A 16,558-nucleotide genomic window follows, 5' to 3' on the forward strand; every position below is an offset into this window, starting at 1 on the left:
GTATACACTTGTGATATTTGTCCAGTTAAAACTGAGTTAGCTTGAGAAATTTCTTCTGAAATTTTGCCTGAAAGTTTGTCTGAAAGTTTGTCATTTAGTGCCTGCATCATGGTCATTAAGTTAGAGCACATTTCAGTTTTATTTACCTCATCTTCCGATGTTTCATCGGCATCTTCATTGACTTCTATGCAAAACTTTCCTGGATCTTCTCCCTTCTTCACGAGGTCTTCCCGTAGTCACGCCTGTAGCGATTTCTTCTTCCCGTCCGTCGGGAGATTCCTGTTGGTAAGTTCGTCTTTGAGCTGTTTGAGTGACATATTCTCTAATATGACTTGCATTTTGAACTACAACACTCGTATTCACTCGTAAATTTTTACGTCCTGTCATGGTCGCCAGTTAACGTATCCACAAAGATGCACAAGAGATGCTGTCAGTTGGTACAATTATTTTTATTTACATATATTCACAAATTAACACACACATAACCTTAATCAGAACAAAACACTTCCCTTCGAAAATATCAACAAAGCTGCCATTATTAAAAACAACTGCCAACACTTCAATATGGAGGTTACAACTTTGAAACACAGTTGAGAAAATATGACTGCATATTTCAATATGGAGGCTGCAAATATTGCATGTCAGCCTGGGATATATACTTGCTACACCGTAACTCTACTAACAACTACTAACTTTTCCCGTCAAGATCATCCCATGTGTCTGTCCAGGCTTCTAGAAAGTTACATTGCAAAATATATCTTCATGAAAATTCTAGAGTGCGTAATACACAGTATACAATGGATGGAATATTCTCAATCTTTCTCGTCACCTATTACCATTCTAGAAGTTACAGTGTGTTTGACAATTATGGATTACAATTTATATATGCAGGTAAGAATAAATTATAATATTAATTTACGGGTATTTACATTAACTGAACTGATATAAATGTTTATATACAGTGCCTGTTTCATGACATAACTCAAAAACAATGCGATCATATTGCATGTACACATGATATAATAATAATAATAATAATAATAATAATAATAATAATAATAAAATTGTTATTATTGTATGAGCTGGATATCTGCATTAGTTACCCATGGGTGAGAGAATATTGTTTTTAAGTTATAGCTGTTATCACACTTGCGTCACCCTGGCCTGGGGACTGGGAGTTTTGTGACATCCTTAATCTTCCTTTCCTCACACACAAAACATTCCACACTACCGCCATTCCAGTTACACACAGGTTCATGCAATATGGTGCCAGTAAAGGCAAAAGTTCCACATGGGCCGACGCCCCAAACAAATAGCACTATTTTTTTTTTTTTTTTTATGTTATATATATTAACTAAGAGATGTTTAGAACTAAATATGCGGTAAACGTTACAAGAGGATTTGTTAAGTATAAGATTGGTGTATATTAATAAGTGGAAATGTCAAAGAGATATTTGGTAGTGAGAGAAAAACCCGCTGAGGAAGAGGAGAGTAAGATCCTCGAAACATGTAAAGTATATTAGTTGAAAATAAATAAAAAGTTAAATAACTTTTAAGTATTGACAAGGCTGATTTTAAATATCAAATGTGTTATTATTGGAGTACAGGCTTGATTCTGTGCGCTCAACTGCTCAGGACCGCTTGTTAATGCTTGCTGCTTCAAAACTCTTTCTGTGTGGCCTTACTCTAACACTTTGGCGGCCGATGACACATGTGCGTCATGACTCCTCTTTCACTTATTGCTGATGATGACGTGTATGCCTTAACTGCACCAAATATTAAAGCTCATATTTCCGCCAGTACCTGCTTAAGCAAATGGACGCCATATGCTCCATTTGGGAATCATATTGTCAGTTATTATCTCTGTAGCCATTACAATTCAGCATACTTTTCTGTGATGTTAACATAGAATACTGAGTTTGCAGGGCCCTTAGCAGAAGCATCACCATCACGTAGTCTCCCAAAATCTGTTACACTGCCTACATGAACAAATTTTCCAGTAAATATTGGGTTAAGGAGAATGGGCGTAAATTGCACAAGTGGCGCAGACAATGTTGCAAAGAGATGCGGTGCAGTGAGAGCATGTTCTACCGCAGTGAGTGTCCAGGACAGGCATGCTTGTGCCTTGCTTGAGCATTGCTTCATGGAATTCCACAAAAGACAGAAGTAGTTGACTCCAAACAATGCCATATATGCTTGTGTTTGTTGTGGTGCACTATATGGGGCTGCAGTGATTGTTCACATTAACCACACCCGGGCGACTGGAGTGGAACATTGATGATGATGATGATGATGATGATTGTTCACACAGCTGGAAGTCTTTTTAATTGTTCACGCAGCTGGAAGTCTTTTTACTAAAGGAGTTCATGTCCCACAATTGAGACTAGGTAACTAAAGCAAGATTACGAAGATGAAATCGAAAAATCACAAATATTGCATTAGACCGTTCAGTAAGGTTGGTACACAATAACGAGGGCGGTAGAAAGTGCAAAAGAGGATTAGGAACCCAAACATAAAGCAGTTCTAATAGTAACAGAATAGTACAAGCAGGTAAACGCAACAGTGTGTGACAAGTTCAGTAAAGTGTCGATATAACCTCAAGCTCCAAGGTAGGTGTTATACTTTAAAATTATGTCTAATGAAAACTTGCTTCATACACACACTGTCAAGGGGGAGGAGGAGATTTTTCATTTAGGGGAAAACAAAACTTAGGCATGCGCAGTGAAATATCAGAACCATAGGTCCAAAATATTAGAGATTTCCAGGATTGTAGAATAGGGTAAGCATCAAACAATTAAAGAAAAGATCCGTTTCATGGATGACAGATACATTTTCTGCAATATACTGGCTAAATACATTTTGTGACCAGTAGGACACTTCAAATATGCATATCAGAAAATTTTGAAATCAGTATTTAAGATTCCTTATACTGGTAATAACGAGAGTTGGCGTTTGGCACTTCTTAGAGGGAGGTCCGTTTACTGCCTACCGGGGCGGGATAAAGGGAGTGACAGTATGGTTGCAATGGAAATGAGGGTGGAGCGACTGCGGTTGCCATGGAGATAAAAATTCTGGGCAGCTTGTCTTGCTGGGAGTTGCCAAACCTCTCACTTCACTTGTGAGTTAGATATTGTCGCAAGCAGTTCAGTGTGAGCGGCATTCTATTTCTGTTTTGTGGCCGATAGTAAGTTTCTAATTGTATTTTAAATACTATTTACGTACGTACATACATACAATCATTGTATTTTTATTTACATTTCGAGTACGATGAAACGCACCAGGTACTCTACCTCTGGGTGGTGTGGAAAAGAGTACACATGATTTATGACCCTCCGTCCTCCCCACGTACCCTTTTCCCCTTGAACTCACTTTTTCTTATTTGTTTTACGTCGTGTACTGATGCCAATAAGGTGTACAGAGACAAAGTATAGGACAAAGGGCATGTTGAAGGATTTGTCGGGCTATAGGTACCACCCTTGTTAAAGAATACTAATGTTATTGATTTTACGTTCTGTAGCACTTTCAAATACCATCGGACTGAGCCAGGATCGAACCTGCTAAGTTGGGATCAGAGGGCCAGCGCTCTACTGTCTGAGCTTATCAAGCCGGTCCCTGTTAAAAATAATGCAACATGAGACCAAGTCAGTCACAGTCACAGCAAAATTTGTCTTATTTGCGATCGCTCCCATTACAGTGGAAAACAAGAGTGTGAAGAAAGACCAGTTCATGTCACAGCGGTCAGAATGAACGAGGGAACAAGTGAGCCGGAAGTGAGTGGTAAGAGAATGTAGAAAGGAATGCTGGAATGTGGCAACATCGTGAAATGGCACGTGCAATGCTCTTCCCTCCAACCTTACCTGTCATATGCCAACTTTAGTTAAGTCTGGTATAGTTTCTCAATATGAACTCCAAGCGGAACATTTGTCCCAATATAAGGTTAAGTGCACATCCTAACCAATACATGGTTTTCTAAAGAGAAACTGACAAAACAAGTATTTCACCAGGAAGATACGAGGATTGAGGCAAAAGTCATAGCAACTAATTTTTTTTTCTTGTAGATATATGAACAGATCACAAACATATATGTGTCATGTGAAAGTTCTGCAAGCATAGTGTGTATACAGAACAACAGATGGCTCTGTGATAGCTGCTAGTAGCGCAGCAAGGGCTGTGAAATCAGTCAGTTGGTGAGTGTCGTGCGAGATGGAATAACCCGTGTTGAGCAGCGCGCTTACATCAAAATAGCCATTCTCCGAGCGAGAAATGCGATTGAATGTCAGAGTGATTTAGTGGAAGCCCTTGGGAATAATGCCCTACCATACCATACAGTAGCACGGTGGGTGGGAATGTTTCAGCAAGGGCGTGTGTCAACCAGTGATGAGCAACGTTTGGGACGACCTGTCAGTGTGCAGACCGACGTGGCACGTGCCTTCATCGAGCAGCTCCTGGATGAAGACAGACGATGGACGCTACTGGAGTTAGAGAGGGCAAGTGGCATCAAGAAACGCACCGTCCATAGGATATTGCATAATGAGCTGCAACTGCGCAAAATAGCATCGCGGTGGGTATCGAATGCACTGACAGAAGTTCAAAGATGGGTGCTCTGACCACCTTGCACGCTGGCAACAGGGCAGCGATCAATTCTTGTCACGAATAATCGCCGTCGATGAATTTTGGGCCAGGGCATTCAAACCAGAACTGAAACGTCAGTCTGCGGAGTGGTGACATGCTGGATCACCAAGGAGGCAGAAGGTCCGTCAGAATCCTTCCTCAGTCAGATTGATGGCGATTGTCGTATATGATGTCAGGGATGTCATTGTTTGCCACTCTGTTCCACATGGCAGAACAGTGACCGCACAGTACTACAGGGACTTCCTGGTGCGACATGTACGACGTGGCGTTCGGGAGAAACGTCTGGATCTTGTGGATAGTGCAATAATCCTGCATGACAATGCAAAACCACATAAAGCAGAGTGTGTAGGGTAGCTACTGCGACGTTGAGGATGGGAAGAATTGGAGCACCCACCGTACTGTCCCGACATTTCGCCCTGTGACTTTGATCTCATTCGAAAGATTACGGAACCACTGCGTGGTAGGCGGTTTGCAACACGAGAGGGGATTGCTAATGCTGTGTGCCAACAGGTGACCCGATTCACACATGGTGTGGCAAATGCTGAGGCAGATGGTATTTAGCGCCTCCCACATCGTTGGCAGCGTGTGGTGTCAGTAGCAGGGGACTACTTTGAGGGTCATTTAGGCCCAGGTTTGTCATGTCAACTTTATGTGTACTGTGTTTTCATTCTTTTGCACCAGGATGGCCATACTGCCCTGTATAGTACCATAATAAATTGGTGTGTTACAATATTTCAGTGCTATTCATTGTCCACACATGTAGTTAACACCTTGTCCTTTCGTCTGTATATGTCACATTTTCCAACCGGACTGGTATTTTCAAGAAAAAAATAGTTGCCATGACTTTTGCCCCAACCCTCATATTTTTGAGACTAACAATAGTAATTTAGGTAAGAAAATAAGTAAACAGTTCAACAACATTAAATTGAGCAAAAATACCACAACGAATAATTAACAAAATACCAATTAAGACTAAAGTATCAGGTCTTAGTAAGATTTATTTATCAAGTAACAATATACAATGAAATTATATAAGAAAGTTAACCCACATAATAGAAAAATTTTAAACATTAATACAATAAAATACCCAAGAGTTTTACAAAATTGAGAATAAGGTGGAAAAATGAAGACTTGTAGGAATCCGAGAAACAGAATCACGGAAAATTTAGTTACCTGCTGCAGAAACTAATAAGTTCCAAGCACACAAAGATTCCCATAATATATGAATATTAAGAAATTTTCAGCAATTAAAAGTAAACAGAATTACTGCACTTCAGAAGCCCATAGTACAACACACAAAAAAATAAGGGGACCAGTAAAGTGGGCTCCAGTTTGAATAACCTTTGTCCCGCCATCTCTCGTCAATAAACCGAAGAATAGATCAATGAAGAATGAAAGTCACACTTATATGTTCCTCAATATCCCTCACCTGAAGAAAACTAGAACTTAGTGGACCAGCAAAAAGTGGTGCGCTCTGGCATCCATGTAGAATGACACACTCAGTTCAACCTGCCAAGGATGGCAGGTGTTACGTATTTATATGATCGTAGTTTGCTTCGAGAAGGTACAGGATGTAACCTTGAAGAAAGTGATGTAATGGGGCAGGGGAGTCAGCTTATCGACCAATATGGCGGCCTGTAGGAGGTTGGCAGGAAAAAGTGGTTGATGTAGATAGTAGTACGGAGTATCCGTGAGATAAGTCCCCAGTATATATGAATATCACAGCACAATATCCCCCCACATGCAGAAAATGTTCCACAGTTTTTTTGGTATCCATAACCAAAAGGATAAGCTCTTCAGTCTTCTTTCTTGTGGGTGATGCTGTGTGGTACAAGAAGGTGCTAAGTTCTTGAAGAACCAACAGCAAAATGAATGCTCCAGGACGAGATGTGGTGCTGAATCGGAGGTGGCGCCAACCAGGAGACAGCAGCCGACGGAGAAGGTTAGTAAAATAATGCACTGGAAGAGAAATAAACTAAGCAGCAAAGGATTTGGACAAAGTTCCATGGGTGTTCTCGGAGGAAGGAAAGGAAAAGTGGGCAGGGACTATGGAGCGCTCCAATAGGCACGTGAATTTTAGTGCCGGGACTGTCAGAGGACATATTCGGCTCGCCAGATCTGTAGCTGCTTTTCCTGATACACTCCATGGGAGTGAGCTACATGTACTACTGTATGAGTGTGTTATCTGGGTATAGGTGTAATTGTACAGACTAGGAATGGGAAAGAAGTGGCCAGTGGCCATGAGAAAGGTACTATCTCAGCATTTGGCTGGAGATGATAGTGGGAAACCACAAAAAACCATTTTCGAGGATGGCTGACCAGGGATTTTGAATCCAGCTGTCTCCCGCAGTAGCCACAACAGGCAGTGGCGTAATGCACTGAAATAACCTGTTTGATACTTTCATCCGGACATGGAAACACATCACCATATTTTGTGTTGTAAAAACTACCAGTTTTCCCCAGGAGTGTTAAGTAAAGTAGGGGCAGTAGCTGCTTATAGGAGTGTTTCAATTGACATTGCACTTAGTGCTGGTACTTCACAGAAAATGTCTTAAAAAGCAACTTAGGAAGATGCTGTTCTGTCGTTTCTGTTTCCAGAAAATCTGGGGACTGATCCTGATTATTGCCAAGAACTGTATTTTTAGATAAGGTAACTGAAAAACAAATATAATCTTTGCTAAAGTATAACTAAATGTTCTTCTAGAATTAGAATTACCTGATTGTACATTCCCGCCCCCCACAGTTCTAGGATTTTGGCGTTAAAATATCTCTTGCATTATTTATGACCCATCTATGTTTTCTCTGCAGAAAGAATATCCTGTTTATGACATTCCAAATCATACATTACACTGATTTAGTTTTCGACGACGAGTTCTTGAGTTGGTTTTAACCTTGGTGTATGATGTAATATATGCATGTTTTATTTATATTTTCATCATAGAAATGTCCGACTCGTTGGCTGAATGGTCAGCGTACTGGCTTTCGGTTCAGAGGGTCCCGGGTTCGATTCCCGGCCGGGTCGGGGATTTTAACCTTCATTGGTTAACTCCAATGGCCCGGAGGATGGGTGTTTGTGCTGTCCCCAACATCCCTGCACCTCACATACCACACATAACCCTATCCTCCACCACAATAACACGCAGTTACCTACACATGGCAGATGCCGCCCACCCTCATAGGAGGGTCAGCCTTACAAGGGCTGCACCGGCTAGAAATAGCCACACAAAATTATTATTATTATCATAGAAATGTACTCATTAATTATTATTTATTAACCTTTCACGGAATCGTTGGAGTTCTGCATTAAGGCTTATATAGGCTGTGCATGTTTTGCGGTTAAAGTAGTTCACTATTTGAACAGAATTTAAACAGGACAAAGGACAATTTCATTCCGTACCCGGCAAGCAATGTCTAAATTTTTTGCTTAATTTCTAACCTTTTCAGGTTCTGATTAAGCTTACCTTTAACGTATCTACAAAGACGCACACGAGTTGCTGTCAGTTGGTACAATTATTTTATTTACATGTATTTACAAATTAACCCTCTCCTGCCCTTAGCGCCCGAAAGCGCCCGACTCTTCGCTTTGCCTTCCGGTCCTTAGCGCCCGAAAGCGCCCGGCTGCATTATCTGCACACTTACGCAAGCTATGCGATAGTTTCTTGTTTACTTCAGCTTTAAAGTGTTTATGAGGCATTTAAGAACACGCAGTACGATCTACAAGGCTTAGGAAATGAAAGAAGACCGATAATCTGTCTTGACATCGCCTAGGAAACGGTCTTGAACTTCCGTGAGCGCGGGACAGCTGTTTCGTTTGTAAACATGGCGGGATTGAATATTGCGTATATTGAAACTGAGCTGAATATAGGCGCAAAAGTGACACAGAATCGTTAAGTAGGGTTGGAGGTGAAGTTTTAGTTAGGGAATAATGTATCAACGAAGATAATTTTAGTGATAACAGTGATGTAAGTGAAAACAGATATCGAGAATTCGGACCTGATTGTGATGCCGCGGCATTTCAGTTAACACAAATATTTCGTTTCGTTTCGAATGATTATATGGTTGATGTTGAACCTGTCCATAATTTCGAAAGAGTATTACGAGAAATATATTATTTTTGACATATGTTAGGAGGAGACAAACTATTCAGTGAGATAGCCACTTGCATATATATCAATGCAGCACTCAAACAGGCACATTCCGGAAACATAGATACAGAATGTGAAGACACTTGCTCAGGGGAAATATAAACTGATATGCAGTATCCATTCCACTTCCAGAATAATGCGGTTATTTGTTTAGAGGGATTCATACAACATGAGAATGTGACAAATAGAGCCTACCTTTGTGTCGAGTACCACAATTAGGGGGTGTGGAGGTTTGAACCAACAACCTTATGACTCAGTGGATATGGAAATGGATGTGATAGTATGTTTTCTAATATTATTGAAAATATGAATACATTGTGATCAACAGTTTTTATTATATTTAACTTTTTCTGAAACAGTGTGCTCTGCTTCAATTTTTCCTAAATAATAGGTTGAAATTTGGTGATAAGCAGACTGAAAATATGGATGGGAAAGGGTTAACACACACACACAACCTTAATCACAGTATCACAACATACACTTCACTTCGAGGATATCACCAAAGCCGCCATTATTAAAAACAACTGAATAATACAGCTCATAGACGTTACAACCTTGGAACACAAATAAAACAGTTGACTTGCGTATTTCCAATATGGAGACTCCAAAATATTGCATGTCAGAATTACCTGATTGTACATTTCCCCCCACAGTTCTAGGCTTTTGACATTAAAATATCTCTTGCATTATTTATGACCCATCTATGTTTTCTCTGCGGAAAAAACTACCTTGACGGTCAAAGTTAGTTAGTTGTCGTTTAGTAGAGTTATGGTGTAGCAAGTATATATCCCGGGCTGACATGCAATATTTGCAGTCTCCATATTGAAATACGCAGTCATCTGTTTTCAACTGTGTTTCAAAGTTGTAACCTGCATATTGACGTGTTGGCAGTTGTTTTTAATAATGGTTGGCTTTGTTGATATTCTCTAAGTGAAGTGTTTTGATACTGTGATTAAGGTTATGAGTGTGTTAATTTGTGAATAGATGTGAATAAAATTAATTGTACCAACCTTTTATAAATTTTTTTTTTTTTTTTTTTTTTGCTTTAAGTCGCACCGACACAGATAGGTCTTATGGCAACGAAATTGTACCAACTGACAGCATCTCGTGTGTGTCTGTGGGGATACGTTAGTGTGAGGGTCAATTCCTGGCAAGTGCCAGTGACGCTTTCCCTCCTACTTTCTTCACTTCAATCAAGTCCAACGGCAATGGGACAAGGATGGCGTAGACAGGTTTTGGGTAAACTGGGAGCCTCTAGTCCGGGCCTGCGTGATGGCAGCAGATGTGTGATGGTTGTCTTCTTGAGACCCGGTGCCTACTCAAGAATTCGGTCGTGCGTCTGTGTCTGGACAGGCCTATTTAGACCACCGCTGTCCACCGCAAATGGGGAAGGCCCTAGAAAATGTGGGCTAAGCATCAGAAGTCACCCTTTTGCCTGGCTGGGCAGCCGCACCCAGCAGGTAACCCTACATGCGGTCAAAATCTGGCAGATGAACGTAAACTTATAATTGGGTCTTGGTATGTGAGAACAGTGCTTGATAACAACAACAGTGACAGGCCAGAGAGAAGAACAGCTCTCATCATCCAAGAGCTTTCTAAACTAATCATAGATGCCGTGGCACTGTGCAAAACTAGACTATCAGATGAAGGCAAGATCGTTGAGTCTGGATCGGGCTCTGCCATCTTTTGAAAAGGGAAGGAGGATGTTGAGAACTATATTCATGGGGTTGGATTCACAGTTAAGATGAAACTGGTAAATGATTATCAGCTCACACCCATTGCATTCATTGGAAGCCTCATGTCACGCCTTAACCACTCTCCGGAGGTAGGTTCATCACACTCATCTCTGCATATGCCCCCACCCTGAAAGCCGATGAAGAAACTAAGAACTATTTCTACCACCAGCTGATCTCCGTCATCACCAAGATAGCACTGTCAGACAAACTACTACTGCTTGGAGACTTATAGAGTGGGATGGGATAATTGGTTGTGGGGAAGTGTAATGGGCAAACATGATATTGGTAATTGCAATGCCAATGGTCTGCTACTTCTCAGCCTGTGTGCAGAACACGAGCTGTTCATCACTAACATTCAGTTTTGCCTACCTAACCGTTACAAGACCACATGGATGTACCCACGATCTAGGCACTGGCACACCCTGGACTACATCATCACCCGTCTGTGTGACAAGAAAGATGTTCTCATCACTAAGGCGGTGAGGAGTATTGATGATTGTTGGACAGATTACAAACTTCTGATCTGTTGAATCAGAATATCCTTCCATCGGAAACCAACTGCGCATCACCTAAGCACACCCCGATGCAAGTTTGCCACCTTCGAACTATCAGATAAATCCACATCATCAGACTTCCAAAATGCGATCATGAACCGTTTGGCAAGCAATCCAGTACGCACAAATGACGTGGAGCAAGAATGGTCAACAATCCAAAGGGCTATCATTGAGTCAGCTGAGGAAATCATCAGCTATGAGAAAAGAAAGAGGCAAGACTGGTTTGTTGACAACAGTGAAGAAATTCTGCGCCTTATCAGTGCCAAACGGGAAATCCACCTATCCCTTCTACGAGATCCACCATCCAATGTGAAGAAATATGTGTTTCAGATCTGAAACAGAAATGTCAGTCTCAAATAAGAGAAATGAAGAACAACTGGTGGCAGGAGATGGCTCTAGAACTCCAAAGACTATCTGATGCCAGAATAAAAGGGATCTGTGGTCCATTTCGCCCTTCATTTGGAACTCTAAAAATAGTTGATGGTACTAACACCCTTACTGATGGTAGAGACATCCTGGAGTGCTGGAAGGAACACTTCTCCACTCTTTTAAACTGAAGCTCCACTGCTGCCGATGACTTTCTACGGGATGTGCAACAACCCCCCCTCCTCAAACGTGGTTGGCAATTTCACCAACTTATCAGGAATTCTGTGTGGGACTTGATAGGCTGAAACCTAGGAAAGCGCTTGGACCAGACAACGTCCCACTGGAACTAATTCAAGGTGGAGGCATACCCCTAGAATCGAGGCTCTGTACTCTCATTCTCTCAATTTGGGAAACCCAAAAAGTACCCAGCGATCTCAAAAATACCAATATCATCACTGTTTTCAAGAAAGGTGGCCGTAGTATATGTGACAACTATCGTGGGATTTCTCTGTTATCTATTGTAGGTAAACTTCTCACAAGGATCCTGCTTAGCTGCCTGTAAGTCATCTCCGAGAGGACTGTACCAGAGTCTCAATGTGGTGTTTCAGCCTCCAGAGGTACTGTTGACATGATCTTTCATGCAAGGCAATTGCAAGAGTAGTGCAGAGAACAACAGAAGCCTCTCTGTTTTGTGTTTTATGATCTGGAAAAGACCTACGATAGTGTTCCAAAACTCGCTGTGTGGGCAGTTCGGAAACGCTTTGGCTGTCTTGAGCATTTTGTGGGCCTGGTGCAAGCACTTCCTGGTGGTATGACTGGACAGATTCTCCATCAGAACAAGTTCTCTGAACCTTTCCTAATCACACATGGATTGAAGAAGGGTTGCGTACTTGCTCCAACTCTGTTTGCCTTGTATCTGGTGGCCGTGCTTTATGAAACAGCAGACAACCCTGGCGTAGAGATTAAATACTGCTTTGATGGTGGCCTCTTCAACTTTGCCAGGCTTCACTCGCGAAAACATACGAGTGTTACTAGAGTAACTGAAATGCAGTATGCTGATGATACCACATCACTGGCTCTTACACCTGTGGAACTGCAAGTCAGTCAACAGTTTCAAGGATCCATATGACCTTTTTGGCCTCACCATCAACGTCAAAAACATAAGGTACTTGCTCAGCCTGCACCAGGGACTAACATCCCAGAATTGAACAGTACCATCTCAAACACCAAACTAGAACAAGTAGACCACTTCACTTACATTGTGAGTATCTTGTCAAAGAACTGTACTTCAGAACAGGATGTAGAAAACAGGCTTCGTGCCGCCCACGTTGCCTTTGGCCGACTATCACACAGAGTCTTCAGGAATAAAAACCTTACAATTCGCACAAAACTAATGGTGTACCAGGCTGTAGTCATCTCTACACTTCCCTTTTACTGCCATGACATAAAAAATCTGGAGCACTTTCACCAGCAAAAACTACGCTCCATCATGAACATCAAGTGGGAAGACTACGTCTCTAATGTTGAAGTTCTCGATAAAGCATGTGTTGTAGAAGCATTGGTCTTTGGCCATCGCCTCAGATGGGCAGGACATGTGTGCTGTATCAGTGACACCAGGCTACTGCACCAGATCCTCTATGGTGAACTTTTCTCTGGTTCATGACCACGGGGTGCCCCCCCGAGACGTGTAAAAGACCAACTGAAACAAACCTTAAAGATTACAGAAATAAACTCACAAAACCCGGGAAACACTTGCCAAGGACTGTTTACTTTGTCGGCAAAGTGTCTGTGCTGCAGTTCAACACTTCGAACAAGAACGCCGCAAACATGAAGATATTAAGCAACAGGAACACAAACTTTGCCAAAGCCAGCCAAGATCTCCCCCATTCCCCAGCTGCGCGATGTGTGGACGTATGTTTTATGTAAGAATTGGCCTGTTCAATCACTGGAAGTTCAAACACAAACTGCTGTGAATTGAAGTGAGCTATTAGCCAGGAAATCTGTAAACTTGGAAACGAGTAACTGCCGATGACGTTATGCAGTAGAACTGGCATCATGGTAATTACGATGAGTTAGCGCTTGTAGACAGTGTTTTAGATGGAGATTATGGCAATAATGACATTTTGGAAAAAGAATCAGAGTTTGAGGGTAGTGATAGCAACAGTGAAAGTTACTTGAGTGCGAAGCGCATTGAAGAGAGTGTGAATGAAGGTGCTGTGCCATGTCCTTCCAAACGTGCGTGGCCGGTGACACAAACGAACCGTAGTGATTGGAAGTAGGAGAATAAAAACAGTAATGCTGATACATATTCGTTTTGTGGATACAATGCTGTTTCAGAAATACTTACAATAAAATTTAGAGTCCGCCCATCATCTGAAATCGCGACATTTTCATTGTACACAGAACAGCTCTTTTTTGAATTATTTCACATGGAACATTTTTACCACAGCCAGCAGTCATTCAAGGAATGAAGTTCAGGTAAGTCATGAATTTTAATGGCTTGAATGCGAAATTCGGGTGAATTATTAGTTAGTATTTTATGCATGTTTGTGTGTGACAAATACGCTCAAATTATTGGCAGGCAAATTAAATGATTCCATAGTCAACAATGTGGCCATTTATTGTGATATGAGTGGGTTAATGCAGTTTAGAGGTAGTGGTTGAAGATGAATGACCTTCAAGACAATTTTGCATTTATAGGAAGCGTAGCGGATTCCTGCCCTACGTCTTTTGAGTCCTGGATTTTCACTAATACCTTCTTGCAAAACTGAAACATTTAACTCTTCCCAGCACCATTTGTACAGGTAATGTTTACCTAATCGTCGCCATAAGACCTATCTGTGTCGGTGCGACAAAAGCCCCTAGCAAAAAAAAAAAAAAAAAAAAGTTTACCTGGAACTCCAGGTTTTTGTGTTCCTTCTGCTCACCTGTCATATGTCCGCCTTCATAGCGTAACTATTAGCACTATTAGCTGCCATCCTTAGAGACCCGGGTTTGATTCCCAGTACTGTCAGAAATTTAAGAAAGGCAGGAGGGCTGGTATGTGGTTAAAATAGTACATGCAGCTCACCTCCATCGGGGGTGTGCCTGAGAAGAGCTGCGCTATCTCGGTATGAGGACACGAGTTTACTCACCTGTCATATGGCAACCACATGGAAAGAAGAGTGGGAAAAGTCTTCTCGTTCACTGTTTAGTAGGCCGTAACTTAAAAGGTGACCATTTTCTTTTTAATTATGTCATTAGTGCATGTAACCTTATAATGCTGTTTACTAATGAGTTATAAAGGAATATGTATATTGGCATAAGAAAATCTCCATAGAACAACTCTATGAAAGAACCATACCGTACCTACTTTAAACACTATTCTAACTGTAATATTACATAGATATCAGATTTAACGTATGATGTATAAATCTGTTGGTGGTGTTTCTAATGATTAATTTTTGTGTAGTCTGTTCCTTTGTTTCAAATATGTGTGTATTTTGAGCGTAATTATTTCAATTCCAGGGTAATAAAGTCCACCATGGGAAGGCATCAAAACCAAAAAAGAGGAAAGTGGAACACAGTGGCCAGAATATTGTTGATAGAATGATGTTTTATCTCAGCAAGAAAGATTATTCAGAGAGTACAAAGTCTGACATTATAAAAGGCTGTGACTGGCTTCATGAAGTGTCAATCACCCTTTATAAGACAAAACAAAGCAGCGTTACAAATGAAAGGTAATTTATATTTTCATATTGTTGACAGTTATGATAATTTTTTGAATTTGTGGTTATAATCAATAACATTTTTTCTGCTGGAAGCCATAGTAGTCGTGATTTTTGAATATCATTGTATATCATCATCCACTGCTATCATCATAAGAAAAAGTGTGTGGGAATCTCTAACAATATTAAAATTAGAAACAATTATGCTTTTTCTAATGCAGTCGGTAAATAACTTTGTTTTAATTCCCCTAGTAAATTCAGCCAGTAAGTTAAGGAAACTTTTTGCTAGCAAAAAAATGTGTCAGTATTAAAATGGTAACAATGTCATGAAATAACTGAACATAATTCCTCTAGTTAATTCACTTCCTTCTTTTGAAACAGATGAAACAAAAATCATATCATTAAAATAAGATGAAATACTAGGAACAGATAATATTCCCATTAAAGATATTTAGTCAGGTATTTAGAACTCTGTGGTACTAAGCTAGAACTTGTTAGGTCAAAGAACTGTATCTTTCAGGAGGCGCTTTTAAAAGTTGGCAGGCTTGCAGAAATTCTTATTGTATTTCAATGATCTCTAAACTGAAGTGACATATATTTGTAAATGTAATAAAAAGGAAGTTTTATTCTTATTTATTCAGCGAGTTCTGGGAACAAATCACGTGATTGCCTCAGTATTTATGTACTGAACATATCGGAATTTAAATTCTAATTAAATCTTATTTCATTCTGTAACATTAGGACCGATGACCTAGATGTTAGGCCCCCTTTAATAGTAAGCATCATCATCATCATGACATGATTGTCTCTCATACATTTTGTCGATCCCTTTACACTTGGTAAATGTGTCACAATATTCTGATGAGCAGTCATAATTGGAGGTGGTTTATGTTGGTACCATTCTGTTGAATAGTCTTTTCTGTGACAAAACATTGTGATTTACCTGACTTGGATCGACAATAACTACATCTTCATGTTTGCTGTCATCTGATTGTTCATTAGGTATCATGCTTTATCTTCATGCTCAGATGGGGCATTTGAATCGGAATTCTTGTCGTCAACTGAATAAATTTGCTTGAAATCATCTTCTAAACATGTCAGTATAAGTTGTCCTGACATAACTCAGTGACACACAAAATAAAAGCATTGCTGCATTACTGCTTTTTTTCACCATCAGGTCCATGCCTAGGGGGGGAGAATTGGAAGGGATAAACCATCTGAAATGCACCCCCTCCAAAGTATGGACAGTGTATACTGTACTTAGACCACCCACCCCCAGAATTATTTTCTGGGTACATCTCTGGTTGATCCCTTCATCATAATAGTAATCATTATATAAAGTTGAAAACAACACATTATTTGAGCTAAAATTATTTGGACTTCCCTATCACTCACAACACAGATTGGAAACTACAGTC

The 16,558-nt window shown here is 40.6% G+C and overlaps 1 protein-coding gene across 1 annotated transcript in view; it reads left to right on the forward strand.

The window, feature by feature from the left end:
• Positions 1-16,558, forward strand: part of Bruce (BIR repeat containing ubiquitin-conjugating enzyme) — a 1,406,664-nt gene that overhangs the window by 229,825 nt on the left and 1,160,281 nt on the right. The window contains exons 14-16 of the mRNA XM_068225988.1: positions 11,958-12,050; positions 12,146-12,532; positions 14,941-15,152. Coding sequence (XP_068082089.1) covers positions 11,958-12,050; positions 12,146-12,532; positions 14,941-15,152 — 692 coding nt within the window. The remainder of the gene's footprint in view (positions 1-11,957; positions 12,051-12,145; positions 12,533-14,940; positions 15,153-16,558) is intronic.

The sequence above is a fragment of the Anabrus simplex genome, chromosome 2 (assembly GCF_040414725.1).
Source record: "Anabrus simplex isolate iqAnaSimp1 chromosome 2, ASM4041472v1, whole genome shotgun sequence".
In the NCBI taxonomy this organism is placed as follows: Eukaryota; Metazoa; Arthropoda; class Insecta; order Orthoptera; family Tettigoniidae; genus Anabrus; species Anabrus simplex.